This window comes from Convolutriloba macropyga, chromosome 4, assembly GCF_964194025.1.
Source record: "Convolutriloba macropyga chromosome 4, txConMacr16.3, whole genome shotgun sequence".
In the NCBI taxonomy this organism is placed as follows: domain Eukaryota; kingdom Metazoa; phylum Xenacoelomorpha; order Acoela; family Convolutidae; genus Convolutriloba; species Convolutriloba macropyga.
Genome location: NC_134471.1, coordinates 34,931,950 through 34,950,823, shown reverse-complemented (window position 1 = coordinate 34,950,823; position 18,874 = coordinate 34,931,950). Strand labels below are relative to the sequence as shown.

At 36.1% G+C, this 18,874-nt stretch overlaps 1 protein-coding gene across 3 annotated transcripts in view; it reads left to right on the top strand.

Annotated features, from left to right (window-relative positions):
• LOC142337638 (uncharacterized) overlaps positions 1-14,721 on the top strand; it is a 114,803-nt gene extending 100,082 nt beyond the window's left edge. For all 3 annotated transcript variants that reach the window (XM_075387021.1, XM_075387022.1, XM_075387020.1), the window contains 5 exons: positions 1,973-2,285; positions 2,533-2,677; positions 12,353-12,593; positions 12,817-12,901; positions 13,372-14,721. In XM_075387021.1, the coding sequence (XP_075243136.1) occupies positions 1,973-2,285; positions 2,533-2,677; positions 12,353-12,593; positions 12,817-12,901; positions 13,372-13,571 (984 nt within the window). In that variant the 3' untranslated portion in view covers positions 13,572-14,721. The remainder of the gene's footprint in view (positions 1-1,972; positions 2,286-2,532; positions 2,678-12,352; positions 12,594-12,816; positions 12,902-13,371) is intronic.
• Positions 14,722-18,874: the final 4,153 nt, after the last annotated feature.

Here is an 18,874-nt window from a genome sequence, read left to right as displayed (position 1 = left end):
GTGCGAATCCAAACTGCTGGAGTTCTCACAAAATCTCCAAAATCTGCCTCTGCCAAAATTTCTCTGTGTTACTTTAATTTATACTCGACCAATACGCTCTTATCTTAAGCAAACAAACCATAATCTCTTAAGAAAACAATGCAACTTACACTTGAAATTGTCATATTCTGTAGGAGGGCTTGTTTGCTATGCGAACAAACCAATATCAAACTATGCGCTGTCATTCAGCTGCTACCAACCATTGTCCAACTTTCTCCTTATCTTAAATACACGACCTTTGGACTCTTATGAAAACAAATCCACTACACTTTATCTCATATATGCACTTGACATGTAAATCAGTGTTTGCTTAGTAAACATTGAACGTTGCTCTGAAAAGTTATTATTCCTCTGTTTCCGCTATCAAATTAGCTAACTATAAATCAATCCCTGTATGAAAATCATGTGTTGAATAAATAACTAAACTCAACCCCAAAGCTAAGAGCAATTGTTATTTCCAATCTTGAAACCTTTTCATGCAATTCTCTGTAATTATACAAGCCGAAAATTCTAAAATTCCTAAAAACCCACAGTTTGACCTCCAGGGGTCAATCAGGGGTCAAGTTGATAAAAACTAACTATTGTCATGGAAACTCCTGTCACATTTGCACCTACCCGCAAATTTTCATATCCTAACTCCCATTAGAACACGAGCAATGACCGCGCACACTTTTCTTCGACCTCCTGGATGACCCCAAATGTCCAAACCTAATAACTCGCGAAGTAGTCAAAACGTCTTTGGGTAAAAATTTATAGTAAATATAGGGTGCCATCAATTTGCCTGCCAAAATTCATGACCTACGGATTAGCCGTTGCGAGTCGTTTGCAATTTGAAAATTTTTAACGAATCGTGAGTGCTGAAACCCAAAAAATCCGAGTTAATCAAAATTGACCGGGGCTGTTATTTTTTGTCACTAACTGTCTCAGATTATCATATTATTACCATTTGAAAGTCATTCGGCCGCTCAAAGAGGCCAATTTCCGATTTTTGGCACTCGGGTCGTCCCGAAGCACCAAATTCCGGTCGGAGTGTGGGATTAAAAATATCACCAATCGAAAGCCCTTGAAAAGTTACACTTACCCTCCAAAAATCATAGGGCTACTACCAATACTCCACGTGCAACTCAAATTTTACGTTCCGCAGCACGGGCGTGCGCTATTTAATAATAAATTAGTTCTCGATTTTATTCCATTGCTTGCATTTATAAATTTACAAACAAAACAAAACTCGAAAGGACATCAAAAGGTCACTAGACCTGTCAAGTGATGCCTTTTACTTCTTCTCAAAGTCTACTGATTTGGTAATTCAAGCTCTCTCAAATCAATTTTTACCCTGGTAAAACCCTTTTTTAATAAACCTTTAGAAAATGTCAAATAGAAAGACCAATTTTACAAAAAAATGCAGCTCGATAAACATTCAAGTAAAAGCATTAGCCCTAGAACCTTATTCCTTGCCAAAAAAAGGTTAAGAAAAAATCTGTTATCTATAATAAATGAGTCTCTAAAACAATGTAGAAAGTTTGTTAAATCCTGTGCATTAAATGAGCCGAGTTTTTGAACAATACTTTCATCCATTTTAGTTAAAACATTATATACGCGTCTTAATCTATTTATGGCTGAGTAGCTATTAAGTGGCTGAGCAGCTCTTAGAGCCTTACGGCTTACTAGTCTCTTAAGTTCCAAAACTGTTTTGAGGAGAGACAGTTTCATGGCGTAAAGGGCGGGGCTTAATCAACAGCCCCCCCCCCCGCCGTCAGTCACCACCACCCCCCCCCCCCCCATTAAACACACTCCCCCTGTCCATCCTTCTTTACCTGCCAATTTGATTTGGACCCCTCTCTCGTCCAGCCCTCTCGTTAGTCGGTTGTTTAACAGCGTTGACTGCTCAAAATAGTCTTCTAGTCTTTCATCGTCCTCTTTGTTTAAACAACAGACTCCTCGCAAGAAGAAGACGCGTCACAGCAGCAACCCTCCAGTTGAGAACCATGTGGGATGGATCATGGACAACCAAGAACACATCCCACCGCCCTCGAGTCGTAACAGGAACAACTCGTGTGGATCCAGTGTAGCAGATGGTAGCGCAACTACCGCACCCGGAACCTCTCTTGGCAACAGTTACACTGGATCGTCGCCAGCGGCCACCGCTGCCTTCAACATGGGTCCAGCGCATCCTTCCCAAGAGCTACTGAAAGAGAATGGTTTTGTGCAGCAGGTGTATTACAAATACAGGCGGCGATGCTTAAAAGGTATGAATCTAGAATTTTCGATTTGATAATTTAGACTTTGGTGTGTAGGTACTTTCTGCCGATATTCATTCGACCCCTGGAAGAAGAAAATATAGTTTTTGTCATTTTCTCATCTGGTAGAGCATATCCATGCGATAAAATAGCAGTTTTGTAAATTCCATAACGTAAATCCTCCGCAATGGTTAGCATCCTTAACATTGACTCATCGTTTCATGAATTATTTTAGCATGTTCTGATAATTGTTTAGAGCGTAAGTCTTTGGGCAATGGGCAGTCACAGGAGATGAACACTCTCTACAGATTCTGGTCTTTCTTTCTGCGGGAACATTTCAACCGCAACATGTACACGGAGTTCAAGACACTCGCCAGAGAGGACGCCAAAGACGGATTCAGGTCAATAAATTGTATTGCTCACTGGGGAAATCAAATCAAGATCATTTATTAATAGCCGCGAAGCGATAGCTGAGGCTATTATTGACCTTCTCTTGGTTTTTTTTTATTTATTTCGTCGTCAAGAATTTTGTTACGACCATATGACGTCACAATCACTTCAAATCTGCTTTTTCATTCGTTCATGCAATTTCAACTGAAATGCGTGCGTGGCGTCATTTTTCACTCTTAGTGGAGCTAATTTTTTTGTTCATTCGCGTGATTAAATTTTTGGTCACACGTTACTTACCTCACTCTGAAATTGACTTTGCTTTAATTCAAAGAGATAAGGTCAAATGAGTGCTTGTCACTCTAATTGAAGGTTATTTAAGAGCAGCAAATAGACACTGCGATAAGTTATACAGATTCATAAATCAAAATTTAACATCTCAGCCCTTGATGAAAAGAATAAGTTTCTTTTTTTTTGGTCTGTCTTTTTTTTACCTTCTTTTTGAGTCTCAGATCTATGAAGCTATTGCGGCTATTTTCTGGCAATTTGCCAGCTATGGTTTAACAGCAAAATTTATTAATAGCCGCCGTCAGCCTCTCAAACAGCTATTATTTAGCCGCTCTGCTTTTTTACGACTCGAAAAAGAGTATTGGTTTTCTTTCGGTCTTTTCATAGCTGCGAAGCTGTATAGGCTGAGCGAAACTATAATGAGGTTCTCTTGGGTTTTTTTGGTTTCGTCGTCTGACGCTCTTTTATTGTTTTACATTTGTTCACACAGCAAAGCTGAAAAAGTCAAATTTTCTCAATGACTTCCTCTCACTAACGGCATTTGCGCGCGTGGCGTCATTTCTCCCTCGCTTTAGCAAAAGTTTTTAGGTTATTTGCGTGATTAGATTTTGATCATACGTGACTTACCTCACTCAATAAAATGACTTTTGCACTTTAAAACTTAGGTTTAGTTTGAATTTGTTTAGGGTCAAAGGAACTCATTTGTGCAGTAAAGGTCCCTAATAAAAGGCTTCTGCGGAATGAATTTTAACAAGCTTTGTTAATTTATCGCTGAACGTTTTTTACCTAGTTTTTTGAGTGGCGTCGATTTTTTTTTTCAAATTAGATCTGTATCTGTTTCTATCTCTATTATATGGCACGCAGGTCTATTCTTTCGCAGCTATTCCGGCAATCTGCCGGCTATGTTTTTTACAAGAAGTAATTTTGTCCGCGGCATTTTGACCTAAAAGCGAAAGTGAGAAAAGCTGTCTTGGTGAATAGACGTTCGCTAAGCGAGAGAAGTTTTTTGATCATGCGCTGCGTTGTGACTGAATTTCGTACTTTGAAAAATGTTCTTGAGAGAACGGCGCATATAGGTAACCGTTTTCAGCCGTTTTGTTGTCCATTTGGCTCATTTATTAAACTTTTATTTTTTAATTGCTCTCAAACGAAGTTTGTAGCAATTATATTAGTCCTGTCGGTCTTTTTTATGCGATTTTTTGCTCGACCAATTTTTCGTTTGGCCTTTTTTGACTTTTTGTCCTCAAAAACGGGATAAATAGGCAGCGCCCAGCGGGCATTAAGTGCTCTTAGAGCCGTTCAGCTGTTTCAGCTTAAACTGTTTTGGAGACTTATACTTATGGTGTGAAGGGGGTTCTTAGAGGTTGAAGACACCCCCACTGTTGACCCCCCCCCCCCCGCTATTGCCCCCACGCCCCCCCCCCACCGCGCTGTTGCCCCCCACCACCCCAGTGTCCCCCCAATCAGCCCCTGGTGCAGTTTTTTAGAAATTTGTCATATTTTAGGTTTCTCTAGCTTCGAGGGCCACGGAACCTCCTCTTAATAATGTATTACTGCATAGTTTATAGATGTAATTGAATGTTCTTCAAGATTTTAATATCACGCATTTGTGCAATTTTTTGAAATATTTGCATTTTTTCATGTTTTTCAATTTTTTTTTGGCAACAGAGGCCCTGGGACCTCCTACAAGGTTTGATAATAAGCTGCTGCGTAGTTTGTAGAGTTAATGGGTTGGTGTTCAACATTTTTTATGACTCCAGTTTTAGTAATTTTTTGGGATAAAATTTCAACTTCTCAAATTTTCGGAAATTTTATCTTACTGGTGTATGGATCCTTATGAGCTTGTGAAACTATTTCAGGCTTGAAACAGGGTTATCGAATAGTCTCTTGAGACAATGATTTGGTTCTTAAGATATTAATGTCTTGAATTTTGGCAAGATTTTGTTAAAATATGCAATTTTTTCCAAAATTTTTCAATATTAGTCCTTTTCTGAGTTTAACGACCTGTAACCGGCCAACAAAAGTATTGAAGTATCAGAGATGGGTTACTAATTGGTTTAGACAATTTTGCGAAGTTGATAACTTAACTTTTTTTAATTTTGCTTTTCAGTTTTTTATATGATTTATTTATTAACAAGGTTAGAAAACTAGAAGTTGCAGTGTCGAATCCAATCATGGAAGATAGTCTTTTCTCTTTCTCTCTCTCTCTCTCTTTCGGTTAGGGTTAAGTGGCTAGCTTAATCCCCCTCCCGTGGCTAGCTACTGACGAACAACCGCTTGCTAAAAGCGCAAATTTATACTTTTTTTGCAATTTTTTTCAAGCTTTTTGAAAATTTATGATTTTTTTTGTTTTTATCATTCCTAGGTGTGGAAGAACCTCTTCTAGGGTTTTATATTAGGTTACTGCATAGTTTTTAGTGGTAATGGAATGGTTTCAACATTTCAACATCACAAATTTTGCCGATTTTTTGACAAAAACGTGAATTTTTTTTATCTTTTCCCCCCTTATTCAGGTGTTTCCAGACCCAGGGGCCAGAATAAATCCTAAGGGGTTTGATATTAAGTTACTGACAATTTTTTAATGGCCTGGAATAGTTTTTGAACTTTTTAATGTGACAAATTTTAGCAATTTTTTGATAAAATTTAGTTTTTCAATTTTTTTTTTGAAATTTTTGTCGTTTTTTAAATTTTTTCAGCCTTAAGAGCCAAGAAACCTCCTCTAGGGTTCGAAAACATGTTACTGAATAATTTTTAGATTAAATGGAATGTCTTGCAAGTTTTATAACATCACGAATTTTGTCTTTATTCAGATTTTTTGAGCATCAGGGGTCAAAAAACCTCCGTTAGAGTTTGATAATAATTAACTGGAAAATTTTTTGTTGGTCATCGATTAAATTTCAACTTTAAATATCACAAATTTTAGCAATTCTGTTTTTTATAAAACTTGGCAATTTTTGTAAAGTTTTTTTGAAATTTGTCATATTTTAGGTTTCTCTAGCTTCGAGGGCCACGGAACCTCCTCTTAATAATGTATTACTGCATAGTTTATAGATGTAATTGAATGTTCTTCAAGATTTTAATATCACGCTTTTGTGCAATTTTTTGAAATATTTGAATTTTTTCATGTTTTTGAATTTTTTTTTTGGCAACAGAGGCCCTGAGACCTCCTACAAGGTTTGATATTAGCTTCGAGGGCCACGGAACCTCCTCTTAATAATGTATTACTGCATAGTTTATAGATGTAATTGAATGTTCTTCAAGATTTTAATATCACGCATTTGTGCAATTTTTTGAAATATTTGCATTTTTTCATGTTTTTGAATTTTTTTTGGCAACAGAGGCCCTGGGACCTCCTACAAGGTTTGATAATAAGCTGCTGCGTAGTTTGTAGATTTAATGGGTGGGTGATCAACCTTTTTTATGACTCCAGTTTTAGTAATTTTCTGATAAAATTCAAACTTCTCAAATTTTCGGAAAATTTATCTTCCTGGTGTATGGATCTTTGAGCTTGTGAAACTATTTCAGGCTTGAAACAGGGATATCGAATAGTCTCTTGAGACAATGATTTGGTTCTTAAAATATTAGTGTCTTAAATTTTAGCAAGATTTTGTTAAAATTTGCAATTTTTTCCAAAATTTTTCGATATTAGTCCTTTTCTGAGTTTAACGACCATAACCGGACAACAAAACTTTTGAAGTCTCAGAGATGGGTTACTAAATGGTTTTGAAATTTTTTTAATGCTAAGTTGATAACTTAACTTTTTTTTTAATTTTGCTTTTCAGTTTTTTATATGATTTATTTATTAACAAAGTTAGAAAACTAGAAGTTGCAGTGTCGAATCCAATCATGGAAGATAGTCATGTCTCTTTCTCTCTCTTTCGGTTAGGGTTCATTTCCTTCTCTTTCTCGTTCTCGTTTTGTCTCTCTCTCTATCTCTCACTCTTTGTTGATGCGGCACTTCATAAATGATCTAACAGGCAATTTTTAGGAAACCATTGTTAATTGCTCTCAAAAGCCATTTGTAGCAAATATATTAATGCTGTTGATCTTTTATGCAATTTTTCGCTTGGCTGATTTTTCATCTGACCCATATGGTTTTCGTCTTCAGAAATGGGATAATGAGGTAGTGCCCTGAGGTCACTAAACCATGGCTAGCTGTTGACAAATCCAACCGCTCGCCGGTCATTTGAGAGCAATTCGCCCGACATTAGTCGATTGTTTTGGTTTTTTTGTAGAAATTGTTTTTGATTGATGCTGCATTAATGTAAAGCTTTATAAAATTGATACCACAAAATTTTGAAAATGTCACGCATTTAGATTATCTTTATCTTTTTTAACCATTTTGCCTATTTTAAGCATTTCTAACGTTTTTTGTATTTTTCTTGATTTTGAACCTTTCCGGAGTTGTGTGGTTGAAACTAGTTGTTGTAGCAGTTTTGGTGGTCGTTCGTTATGATTGATACTGTTTTAATTTTTGCGGAAAATTAAATAAATTTGAGCAAATTTTTGCCGATTTGTTTATGCTTTTTGACTTTCTGACCTTACGCTTCCGGCTCAAATTTCTCAGTTAATTCTAAGTTAAGCGTTACTTATTAGACGTTGCTACTACGAACTGACACAAATCTAGTCATGGCTCTTGTCTGAAAGATAAATTTTTTAACTTGTTATTTTTCATCAGTTTTTGTTCTTAGCAGTTGTATAAATTCTTTGCCCAATAATGGTTGGGAAGAATTGTGAAAGCTGAACAAGGCACATATCACTTATTAAGTTAAACAAATTTGTATTTTTTTTGTTTTTTTTTGCTCTCCTTTAATTGTTGTTTATTATTGTCAAATTTTGTTGATGTACTGACCAATGTAATTAACATTTTCTCAAATTGATGGTTCCAAAATTGCATTTAGTGTTTGCAGAGAGTTTTTAGAGAATTTTATTTGAAGGTCTTGTCCGTCATCTCCTTTCAGTTTCGAGTTTCTTTTCATGAGTCAATTTTGCCGGGTTGGCTGTCCGTTGTTAGTACTTTGATGCATACTATCTGTATAACAGGTTACTTTACCAATAGTTTTTTTCTTGTGTTGCCACTAAAGTTAAAATTTAACAGGTTGTATCAGTTTTTGTCAGATAATTTTTTTCTGGTTTTCCTGTTTCAAAATGCTTAGGATAATAATGTGGGATTTGCATTTGACCAGTGAGGATGGTAACTTTCTACTTCGAGTCGATTCCGGAATTCTTCCGGCTATGTTTTTAATTCGCTTTACCTTTTGATCACGTTTTTCATTTTACATAAGTCACGACTTTCACGTTCAATTTCTGACTTACCTCACTCACTGTTTCAACTGAATGGTTTTTTAAAGTCATGTACTCAATGAATTACGCAAGATAGTGAATGCAGTCAAGGTCAAAAGTGCAAATTCAAAAGAGACGGGATAAACCGATAAAGCCCGGTCATTAAGTCATTGAAAATTATATTATCAAAGTTCATTAGAGTGTTTGCTAGCTGACATTGGTATTAAGCTTATTAGCTTTGTTTAGAAGCTGAATTAAGTATAGTTTTACAATCCAACTGAAACTGTCCGCCGAATTAGAACTTTTTGACACTGAAAAAAATAGACACAAATTCGGTCAATTTCTTTTTTTTTCTGTTTCAATCCCGATGTGCATCAACGGCGGCTATTTTCCGGCAATCTGCCGGTTATGTTTCATATTGCGCATCAAGTTCACTGTATAGCTATATGATTCTCATACCCTTTGTGGAGTTTTCGTTCAAGATCTTTCCTCATAGCAGCAAAGTGATATTTAAGTGGAGCTATATTGCGGTGGTTTTAGTTTTTCATGTATCAAAGAGGAATATTGGTTATAGTCACCTTAAAGCCCTTTTTTAGGATTTTGGTCCTATTGATTTATCGCAGTTTTGGGCTGAGCGTTTTATTGACGATAGTTCTCGATCTGTCCACTATAAGGGCCCGATCTGCTCTCAATGTCTCGTCAAGTTAAATACCAGTTACCCTTTGCACTGGTAAAGACTCGAACTTTACTCTTAGTGAGTTGATGGGCAACTCTTTCAGAGCTTTACTTGTTTCTAAGGGCACATTTCACCGAAGCTGCAATGAGGACTTAAATTCATGGCATTGTGTAAAGGGGCCATTGTGGTAGGTAAAGGCCTTTCCCCCTTTGAATTTGTCCAATTCTGCCGCTTTTTCAACGCTTTGCGTGAAATTTTTTGGAGTGTTATAGGCTAGTTTTATTCGAGCATTCTACTCAATTTGCTTCTAAACAGCAGTTGCTCACTGAAACAACTTATATATATTTTTACTGTGTATACTATGTTTTTTTTACCTCATTGAACAAAATTTTGCTTTACGTTAACTAGTTAATCATGTTCAACGTTTTGCGTGAAATCTTCTTGACTTCTATAAGCTAGTTTCTCATTCTGCTTAAACTGATTTTAAGCAGCATTTGCTCAGAAAATTCAGCTAGAATCAACAGTGCCGATCGCGAAAACCAAATCAAAAATAGAAACGGGACAAACCCTTAAAGCCCAATTTTGAATGCCCGCTACTTGAACTTCGTTCTCCTAACTCTTAGTTTCCAGGTCTAATGCTAATTGCTAATGAAACTAATCCTTGTATCCACGCATTCGTAAACAAGAGTGTGCCTAAATAAGACTCCAATCGAAAGAGTGCGCACTTATTAATTGCTCTCAAACGAAGTTTGTTGCAATTATATTAGTATGCAATTATATTAGAATCTTGTATGCGATACAAAGAAACTGTTACTTATGGTGTGAAGGGTGGTTCTTAGAGGTTGACCACCCCCCCCCCCCCCCCCCCACAATCCCCCCCCCCCAGTTTCCACCCCTGCACATTATTTAGGCCGTAAGGGCCCCGTGTAGCCAAAGACCCCCTCCCACCGACCCCCCCCCCCCCCACTGTTGACGTTTTTTAAACAATACCTTTTGTTTATTTGATCTCGAACGAAGTTTGAAGCACCTACTGTAAACATGGTCTTTTTTATGCAACATTAAGCTTGACCATTTTTACGATGTTTTTCTAGAATATTCTTTGGCTTCTTGATTGACTCGCTCCCACTTTAGTTCATTTTGGAGTGATCTAAGTGATCTCTCGTTCCCTAATAAAGTGAGTGGTAAAATCGATTGTGAGCTAAAGTGGTGAAAATTGGTCCAGATACCAGACTGCCGGCCTAGATATCAGTTTGTTGTTCGTTCGAGAGCAATTCATCTGACGTTAGTCGGTGTATGTTTGTTTAATTGCTCTTGAACGATTTTTGAAGCAATTATTGAAAACGTATGCGTGTTTTCTATGCAAGGGTTTTGCTTTACTGTTTCTACTTTTATTCGATGGTTCAATTCTGCAGTTCAATTTTTCTCATTTCGAAATAAAGTTTGCTGCTAAAACTTGCTCGAACCAAATTTGATGCAATTATTGTAAACCTGTTGGTCTTTTTTGCAAAATTTTTGCTTGACCTTTTGCGCTTTTGTTCTAGAACATTCTGTGACTTTTGAGGTGACTTTTTTGCGCTTCACTTCTTCATTTTGAGTGATTTCAATCGTTCTCATTCTGAAATGAATTTTTTTGCTAATATAAGTGACTTTTTGCGGTTGAGTAACAACGCATTTGTGGCTTAGTGGTTAAAATGTCTGACTGCCATTTGCGAGGTCGCGTGAGCGAACCCCTACCAGGTCCAAGTTTTTGCCCCCAATATTTTCTAAGGTATACCCCTAAATTAAATTGCCCCCCACCTGTCGTTCGGTTAGTCGGTTATGTTTAATAGCTGCTGTCAGCTACCCAAACATCTACTGTTTAGGCGGTAAATTTTATTCTTTGCCTAAATTTTTGTTCTGTTGATGTCATTTTCAACTTTTGGCTTCTGATTTACTTCAATCAGTTCTTCATTAAACTGAGCCTATGACTCGCTCACTAGTGTCATTGTCAGAAGTCTGAGATAAAAAAAAACAGGATAAAGGCTAACTTTCGGGCATAAAGTCAGTGCAATAAGTTATAAGAATTCATTAGAGGAGCTTCGATTTGGCATTGATTATTAGCTAAATGTCCTTTGATTCAGAAGCAGCATGTAGTATAATTGCGGGATCTGTTATAACTGCACACCTGATTATAACAGTTTTTGACTCAGTGACAAAAGAATGTCAATCTTTTTCGTTTGCTTCTTGTTTACCTGTCGGTAAGCAAGTCAATAGTTGCTATTTTCTGGCAATCTGCCAGCTATCTGTTTGAATGGAGACAGTGAATCTCCAACTTCAATAAAGAAATCCTTTTTCTTTTCTGCAACTGTTTAACGGTTTCAAAAGCCCTTGAGGATTTAATTCTTGTCTTGACACTTGTAAATTTTTGGTATTCAATGATTTAAGCTGATTGTTAAAAGTTATTACTAAATATGCCGGCAATTTTGATTTTTGCGTCGTATCTTGTTTTTCTTGATTATTTTTTAATATCAATTGTGTAACAATAGGAACTTTTTCTGTACCTTTTTTCACAACTTTTTTTTGCTGAATAAAACTTATATTTTAATTTCATTATTTAAACAACAGCTGAAATTTTTAAAGAGTTTATAGTGGGGATGAATTCCTGAGATATCGAAAAGACCACCCACTTTGTTTATAACTTCAGATTTAGATCCCCACCCCTAATACCTGAAAACTTGAAATGAATTTTTGTTTTCAGTCAGACATTGGTTAAATTTTCAATTGAGATTTACTGTGAAGTTGAAACATTTTGTGAATTATGAAAGTTTAGTTCTTAGTTGGACTTATTTTCGAGGGGTTTTGGTTTGATGTTTTGCAGTTTTCTGGGTACGGAAGTGATACCAACGCTAAAAGTTTTGTCGGATCTTTGCCGTTTTTGCCACCCAAGCTTAGTGTAGAGGCATATTATTTGCAACCCTTAGAGGCATTGCCATGTTTTTACCTAAGAATTTACTATGTAATAACACGTGCTCTGTAACTTGGGGGGGGGGGGCAACGGAGAAGATCTCGTAACATTCCTCATTAAAGCGGAAGAAAAATATTTCAGTCAGCTTTCAAAAAATTTGTGACTAAAAAGACCATTTTTGTGGCGGCAGTGTTTTAGTCCCGCTTTAATAAATGAGGAATGTTACAAAGACAAAACGCGCGTTTATTAAAGCGGGAAGAGAATTATTGTCGCCACAAAAATGTTTTTATTCTCCTTAAATTTTTTGTTCTGTTTAATTTTTTTCGAATAGTCAGCTGTTTCAATTTGAACGAAAGCTAGAGAGCTCAATCACATCGGGTAATGTTTTGTTTAGGCAAACAACGTGCCCTCGCTTCAATTCTTTATGCTCTGTATTTCTAAATTGTAGATTATGAATTTTTGCTGCAGTGATATATCGAAACTGACATTTGTGGTTAGGTACGGCTTGGAGTGTCTGTTCCGATTCTATAGCTACGGAATTGAGAAGAAGTTCAGACAGGAGTTGTTTGATGACTTCCAGCTGTTCACGATTGAGGACTACAAAGTGGGACAGCTGTATGGGTTGGAGAAGTTCTGGGCTTTCCTGAAGTACTCGAGGAAGCAGAATAACCTAACTATTGATCCACAGCTACAGGAAGCGCTTGCCAGATACAAGAGTCTAGAGGACTTCAGAGTGGACGTGAGTTGCGTGTTAAACCGAGATATCATTTCAGATAAAACTTATCTGGGAAGTAGTTTTGTGTTACTCTTGTATAATATTTTTCATCTTGAAATTCTTACTCCCATCTGAAATTGCAATAAAGAGGCAGTATATTGTCGCTTATTAATTGTACTTCATAATTTAAAAATTCCCTTCTTCAGAAGTGTGCACAGTTTTTTGGTTCATTGTTTGATCGCTTTAGCCCACGAGTTACCCCCAGTCGGCTCAAATCAAAGGTACCCTCCCTGCCATTGCACGTGTCCGTACCCAATCCAGTTGTGCGAATGGTAAGTCAGCTGATATCAGGCCTTGTGCAATGCCTGAGTTGATACATAACTCATTTTCATTGAAGAGAAAACTAGAAGTCGATTCGTTATGAATCAAGATTATTGTAACTCAATTTAACTGACAAAGTTTTTCATTTCATTTGGTGGCATCAGGCCTGTTTTGGATGAGACTTATCTTTAAACGAAAATCTTTGTTCCACATTTTTGAGTGACAAACTTGATTCGTATTGCCAGCGCTGCGATGCAGCAAATTCTTTGAACTGTCGGGAGCACAAAAGTAGCCAATTTGATTTTGAGGATACTTCACTTTTTAAACGTTTTGAAATTCACTATGGCTCAATTAAGGATTACGGCACTACTAAAATGCTCTTGAAACCGCCAACATATGAGAGGCAGCCAGTAAGATAGTGTATGACTCATTTTTACCCTTATTTATTTCAACCCTTTATTTTGGCGCGATTTTGTTTCAGATGGAAATTACAAGCAGTATATCGTGGGAAGTTCAGTTTCAGAGGACGATGCTAAGGAACTGTCCGTGGGGCTGATGGGTAACAGCACCTCTCTCGACTCAGAAGTAGGGAGTCAGTCGGAATTGGAAGCGAGTTCCTCAATTGAGAACAAGGAAAATAGTGGAAAAACGAAAGAAGTTCCAGTGGGTGTTAAAGCGTAGTCATTCCCATGGCTATTTGTTTTTTTAACGAATTGTGTCATTTTGTTTACAAGACAATGATGTCAACTGACAGAAAAAAAACTGAAAAAAATAAGTGATAGTGATCCGGGCGACGAGTGTGCTGGTTAAACTGAGTGAGAACCAGATGTAGCAATTTTAGTTCAAAGCCGGAGTTCGAAGCACGCGCTCTCATTTTTTGAAGCCGCTTTTTGTAACGAGGTATGTGCTGATAAGGTTCTTTCATTTGGCTGAAATGACTTGGTGTCATTATGGCTGTGCTTATAATTAAAACTGTAAAACTTTAGTTGGATTTTAGCTTTGAAAATAAACAAACAGTAGAGGAACTATGGAGCAATCAAGTGATCTGTAATGCTTCCTGTCATGTCCTGCATTTCAGTACTGTACAGTATAATCTAGTACTGAACAGTACTGTAGTGTATCGTATTTTATGTACTGCATTGTACTGTACCGTGCTGGGATCATAGCGCTACTTGTACTTTATTTTATGTTGGCAAAACTTTATGTTTATGCAGAAGTAATTATTGTTAGATACACATTAAAACATTAAAATAAATAAAGAAGTTAAACTCTATCCCCCTGTATTTATGTATGGTTACTGCTATTATTATTCTTACTTTTTCGACAACTGGAACTGTTTCCTGCCTTTTCCCGCAAAATTAAGTCAACGGATCAAATACAGTTCCCAATTTTGGTTTAAGTGAAGATAAAAAGTGGGAGAATTTAGTTTCTCGTAGCTTCTCGGAATTATTTGAAGTGTGACCGTTTTGGAAATAGTTTCTTGCAATCCTAGTGTTATTAATACAATCCATCATCCATCCATCCAGCCCATCTTACCAATTCTGTTGAAGATGCTTTGCTTTGTTCTGTGTGATAACGAAGAGTAGAAGAGAGGGAGTAGTAAAATGTAAACTTTGTGTTCATATTGTGCTCTAGATTGAGATATTTGTGACTATTGCTGTTATTACTTCCATGTGATTGCTACAATTCCCCCAATGGAACAATAAAAACTAGTTTTTGAAATGATTTGTGACAAACAAGGGCAAAATATTCTATTTTAGGTTTTTTGACCGCAACTACATTTATCTTAATGTTGTATCATGGGTGCGTTTAATTAACATTTTGCATCTTAGTCTTTTCAATTCCTACGTTGATCTGAAAACTGTTTTGCAGACATAAATTCGCCCCCACCCACGTTACCGTTCCCCCCCCCCCCCCCCCCCCACACACACACACACACCGACCGCTCACCCCTTCAATTTGGCTTAAGCTAGCCTCCCTAAACCGTAGCCAACTACTGACGACGCCAACCGAACGCCAGTCCTTTGAGATCAATTCGCCCGACGTTATTCGGTTTTCTGTTAGAATTTTAAGCCGGTAATTTTTTTGGGACAGTTGTCTACTAAAAAATCTAAAGTACCGAAATTGATTTTATTGTAAATTCTAGTAGTGGTTTATAATAAGCTCTGATACCACCATTTCAAGCTCACTCAAGCAATTTTTCTCCCTCCTATTCTAGATCTATTCTTCAATCAATGAAGTAGCGTGCTCAATACTCATACATGAAATTTATTAAAAGCGAAGTAGAGCTAGGCGTATGACTTTTGCATGGAAATAAATTTGAAGCTAAGAAACTCTAAATCGAGAATGAATCAGGGTTTCTAACATGGTTTGGAAATGAGAGTGGAAAGGATAAAAGTGAGCAAAAATTGTTTGTCTAAATCTATGTAGTTTGCTTGATTCCTAAAGGTTGCATAATTTAACTGACTATCATTCGGCCTTGTTTTTAAAAGTGACAAAATTTTTCATTTTTTCTTAAACGTTTCTCGAAATTGGATGCGATATAATTTGGTGTTTTATTAATAGTCGCTGTCAGCCTCTCAACGGCTATTATTTAGGCGCTCCTTTTTTGAAAATTCGATTTACCTTTTGATCTCGTTTTTCGTTTTACATAAGCCACGATTTTCACGTTTGACGTTGACTTACTTCACTCACCGTTTCAACTGAATGGATTTTAAATTCTTCACGCATTCAATTACGCAATGTGATGTATACTATCAACGTCAAAAGGTCAAAATCAAAAGAGAAGGGATAAACCGATAGCCGGGTCATTAAGTCATTGAGAATTAGGGTTCCAAAGTTCATTAGTTTCTGCTAGGTGACATTGATATTTAGCTTATTAGCCTTCAGTTTAGAAGCTGAATTAAGTATTTGAAAATTGAACTGAAACTGCACTCGAAAGTAGAACGCTTTTTGATATTTAGAGAAAAATTTCTATCTGTTTTTCTTTTTCTGTTTCAATCTCGATGTGCATCAAGCGCAAGCGCATCAACATTGGCTATTTTCCGGCAATCTGTTGGCTATGTTTTATATAATTTCTTTTTATAACTCGCCCGTGAACAATTTTTTAATTTTCTCATTTTGTTATCTACAACTGTTATCTGCCACAAAATTAATTGGAAAAATTTATTGTTTTGAAGACTTCGCTTCGAAAGAGTCCCAAAAAAATGGTTTGAATCCAAGCTGACAAAAATCATGGATATAAAATTTTATGAGATGAAGGTTGTTAAAAAATATTAGTTAACAGAGGGTTGACAACGCTTTGTGAATTGTTTTTGTCAATAATTGGATACTCCCCCCTTTGGATAATTTTCTAGGAAAATGAAAGGTTACATTTTGGAATAAATAGTAAACTTAATTTCTTGCGAAGCGTTTACTAATGCAAAATACACGAAGAATCAATACTTTCTTCCTCGCTACTCACAATTTAAACCCCTTTTCTATGATACTGTTATCTTTTTGTCACCGGCTGACTCGAAAGTTTTCCGTATACAGGCTGCTTTTTAAAAGATTTGTAGGAATAACTTCAGTCTATACCGTTCTCAGACACGAGTAAATTCGATTGAATTTTAATCAGGACAATAACACGCCTAATTTTCGTTATATTCCCTTCACTAGTTTCTGCTCGTCATTCTTATTTTTCAATGTAATTGTGATGCATTCTAGGTAATTTTGTTAAACGAGAGCAAGTTTTTCCGAACAACTTCAGCATTTTGCATTCAGATTAATTCTAATAGTTCTTCTATTTGGACAAATAGAAAAGTTTAACCCGATTTTCACCCCAAAACGTAGAGCAATTAACACTAGGAGGAGCTAAAATCTGGTAGCATCAAAGCTCGAGAATATTAAGCCTTTAACATTACCGCGCTGCATTGCATCATAAACACTGGTAATTTCAACAAAAGGAGCTAAAAATACGTACATATTTTAGCAAAACACTCATTAGGTTTCAAAAATATGCTTTTGAGGTAAAGTTATTGAATTCGTTAAATTGGTAGTAGCTCAATGCTAAATACGTTGTAGTCTTTCAATTACTTGGCAACTCTTTGGTAACCAGAAGAGAATTTAGGTAGCTGAATCTCAGAAAAGGAGATTGCATTGAAAAGCAAATGTCAAACTGCAATGTGCAAACTGAGCACCATGATGTTTGGGGCGCAAATTTCAACTCCCTTAACTCCAGAGCATACAGTTTTAAAAAATTGAAAAGCAAATTATAAAAGCATTAAAATGCCTAGAGAAACATGTAAAGTTATTAATAGCCGCGAAGCGATAGCGGCTATTATTGGTGACATAATGGTTTTTTTACCATTCCCAGAAGTTGAATTGTATTGGTGCGCTGTTTTTTTTAAAGATGCGTTCACACATTTTTAAATGACTTTGATCTTTCAAAACGGCATAAACAGGTAAAGCCCAGCGGGCTCTAAGTTTTATTAGAGGCCCAAAGTAGGCTTTAGTAGTCCTTCAAGTGCTTATAGTGGTGCAGCTGCTAGGATGGCCTTAATTTAAGGTTAAAAGGACATTTGGGCTCAAAATGGTGCCATTTTTTCATGTTTTTTCTGATTTTTTGTTTTGATTAGTCTTAGGTTGAAGTTTTTAAAAGTTGATGTAGGCCTTTTGCGAGACAAAATTGCTTGTTTTGACCATTTTATGAGCTATATGTTTTGGTACTACAAAAACAAACACGCAAAATGATACTAACTTTTGCAAATTTTTCAGGTTTTTTGAAAATTTTTGTCAATTTTTTGAGTTTCTTTAGCCCTAGGTGACAAGAAACCTCCTCTAGGGTTTGATAAAGGGTTTGATGATAAGATTACTGCATAGTTTCTAGTGGTAATGGTTTTTAGTTGCCATGGAATAGGTTTCAACTTTTGAATATCAAAAATTTTCTCAATTTTTGACAAAATTCGTATTTTTCATGTTTTTGAAAAATTTCGTCATTTTTCCAGTTTTTCCAGCTTCAGGGACCAGGTGATCTCCTTTGAGATTTTTTAATAGGGCACTGCATAATTTCTAGTGACAATGGAATGGTTTTTAACATTTTAATGTCTCGAAGTTTAGCAATTCTTTGATAAAATCTGCAACTTTTTAAGGCTTCCTAAAGTTTTTGTCAGTTTCTGATAATCGTACATTCTTAAGTGCGAGAAAAAATATTCCACGTTCTGATAAAAAGTTACTGCATGGTTTTTAGTTTCAACAATTTAACTTTTCTGATTGGTTTTTTGATAAAATTTGCAAATTTTTTCAAGTATTTTCAAAGCATTTGTTTTCTTTTTTTCTGCCTCAGTAGCCAGGTAACCTCATCCAGGGTTTGATAGTATGTTAATTAGTATTTAATAGGGGTTGTCGTACTTTATTATTTTGCTGTGATGATTTGCGGTGCGAGATTGCAAAGAGAATATTATTTGACTATTCGCGGCGCGAGATCTACTTTCACTTTTGTTTCGCTTACTTACAGAGCGGGAAATTAAGAGAAGGTTTTGCAAACTGAATTGAGTTGCAGAAAATCAGAACTATGAAATTAATAAACTAAAACCACTCGAGCACAAAGTGAATGCGTGATCAGACATGTCTGATCACGAAGCGGGAAACTAACCAGACAGTTGAAACAAGATCATAAGATTAAGATTAAGATAATGAACTAAATTAAGAGCATCATATAAATTTTACTGCATCAATGAAATTGGGAAATAAATAATTGTTCGGGTATCACATACCCTTTGCAGCAAGAGAAAATTGTAGAATACAATTTTCAAAATTTATATAACAATATTTACAATTTAATAAAAGGTCCCCGGTTAAATAGATAATATCAATATATTTACTGGTTATCATAGCTAAAAATACGATGATTAATACAATATATGATGTTTTTCTTTTTTGCAGTTTTCGAGCATTACAAATTCCAATCTTCATTGTCAGAATCTTGTTTCTCTGCCTCGAGAGCT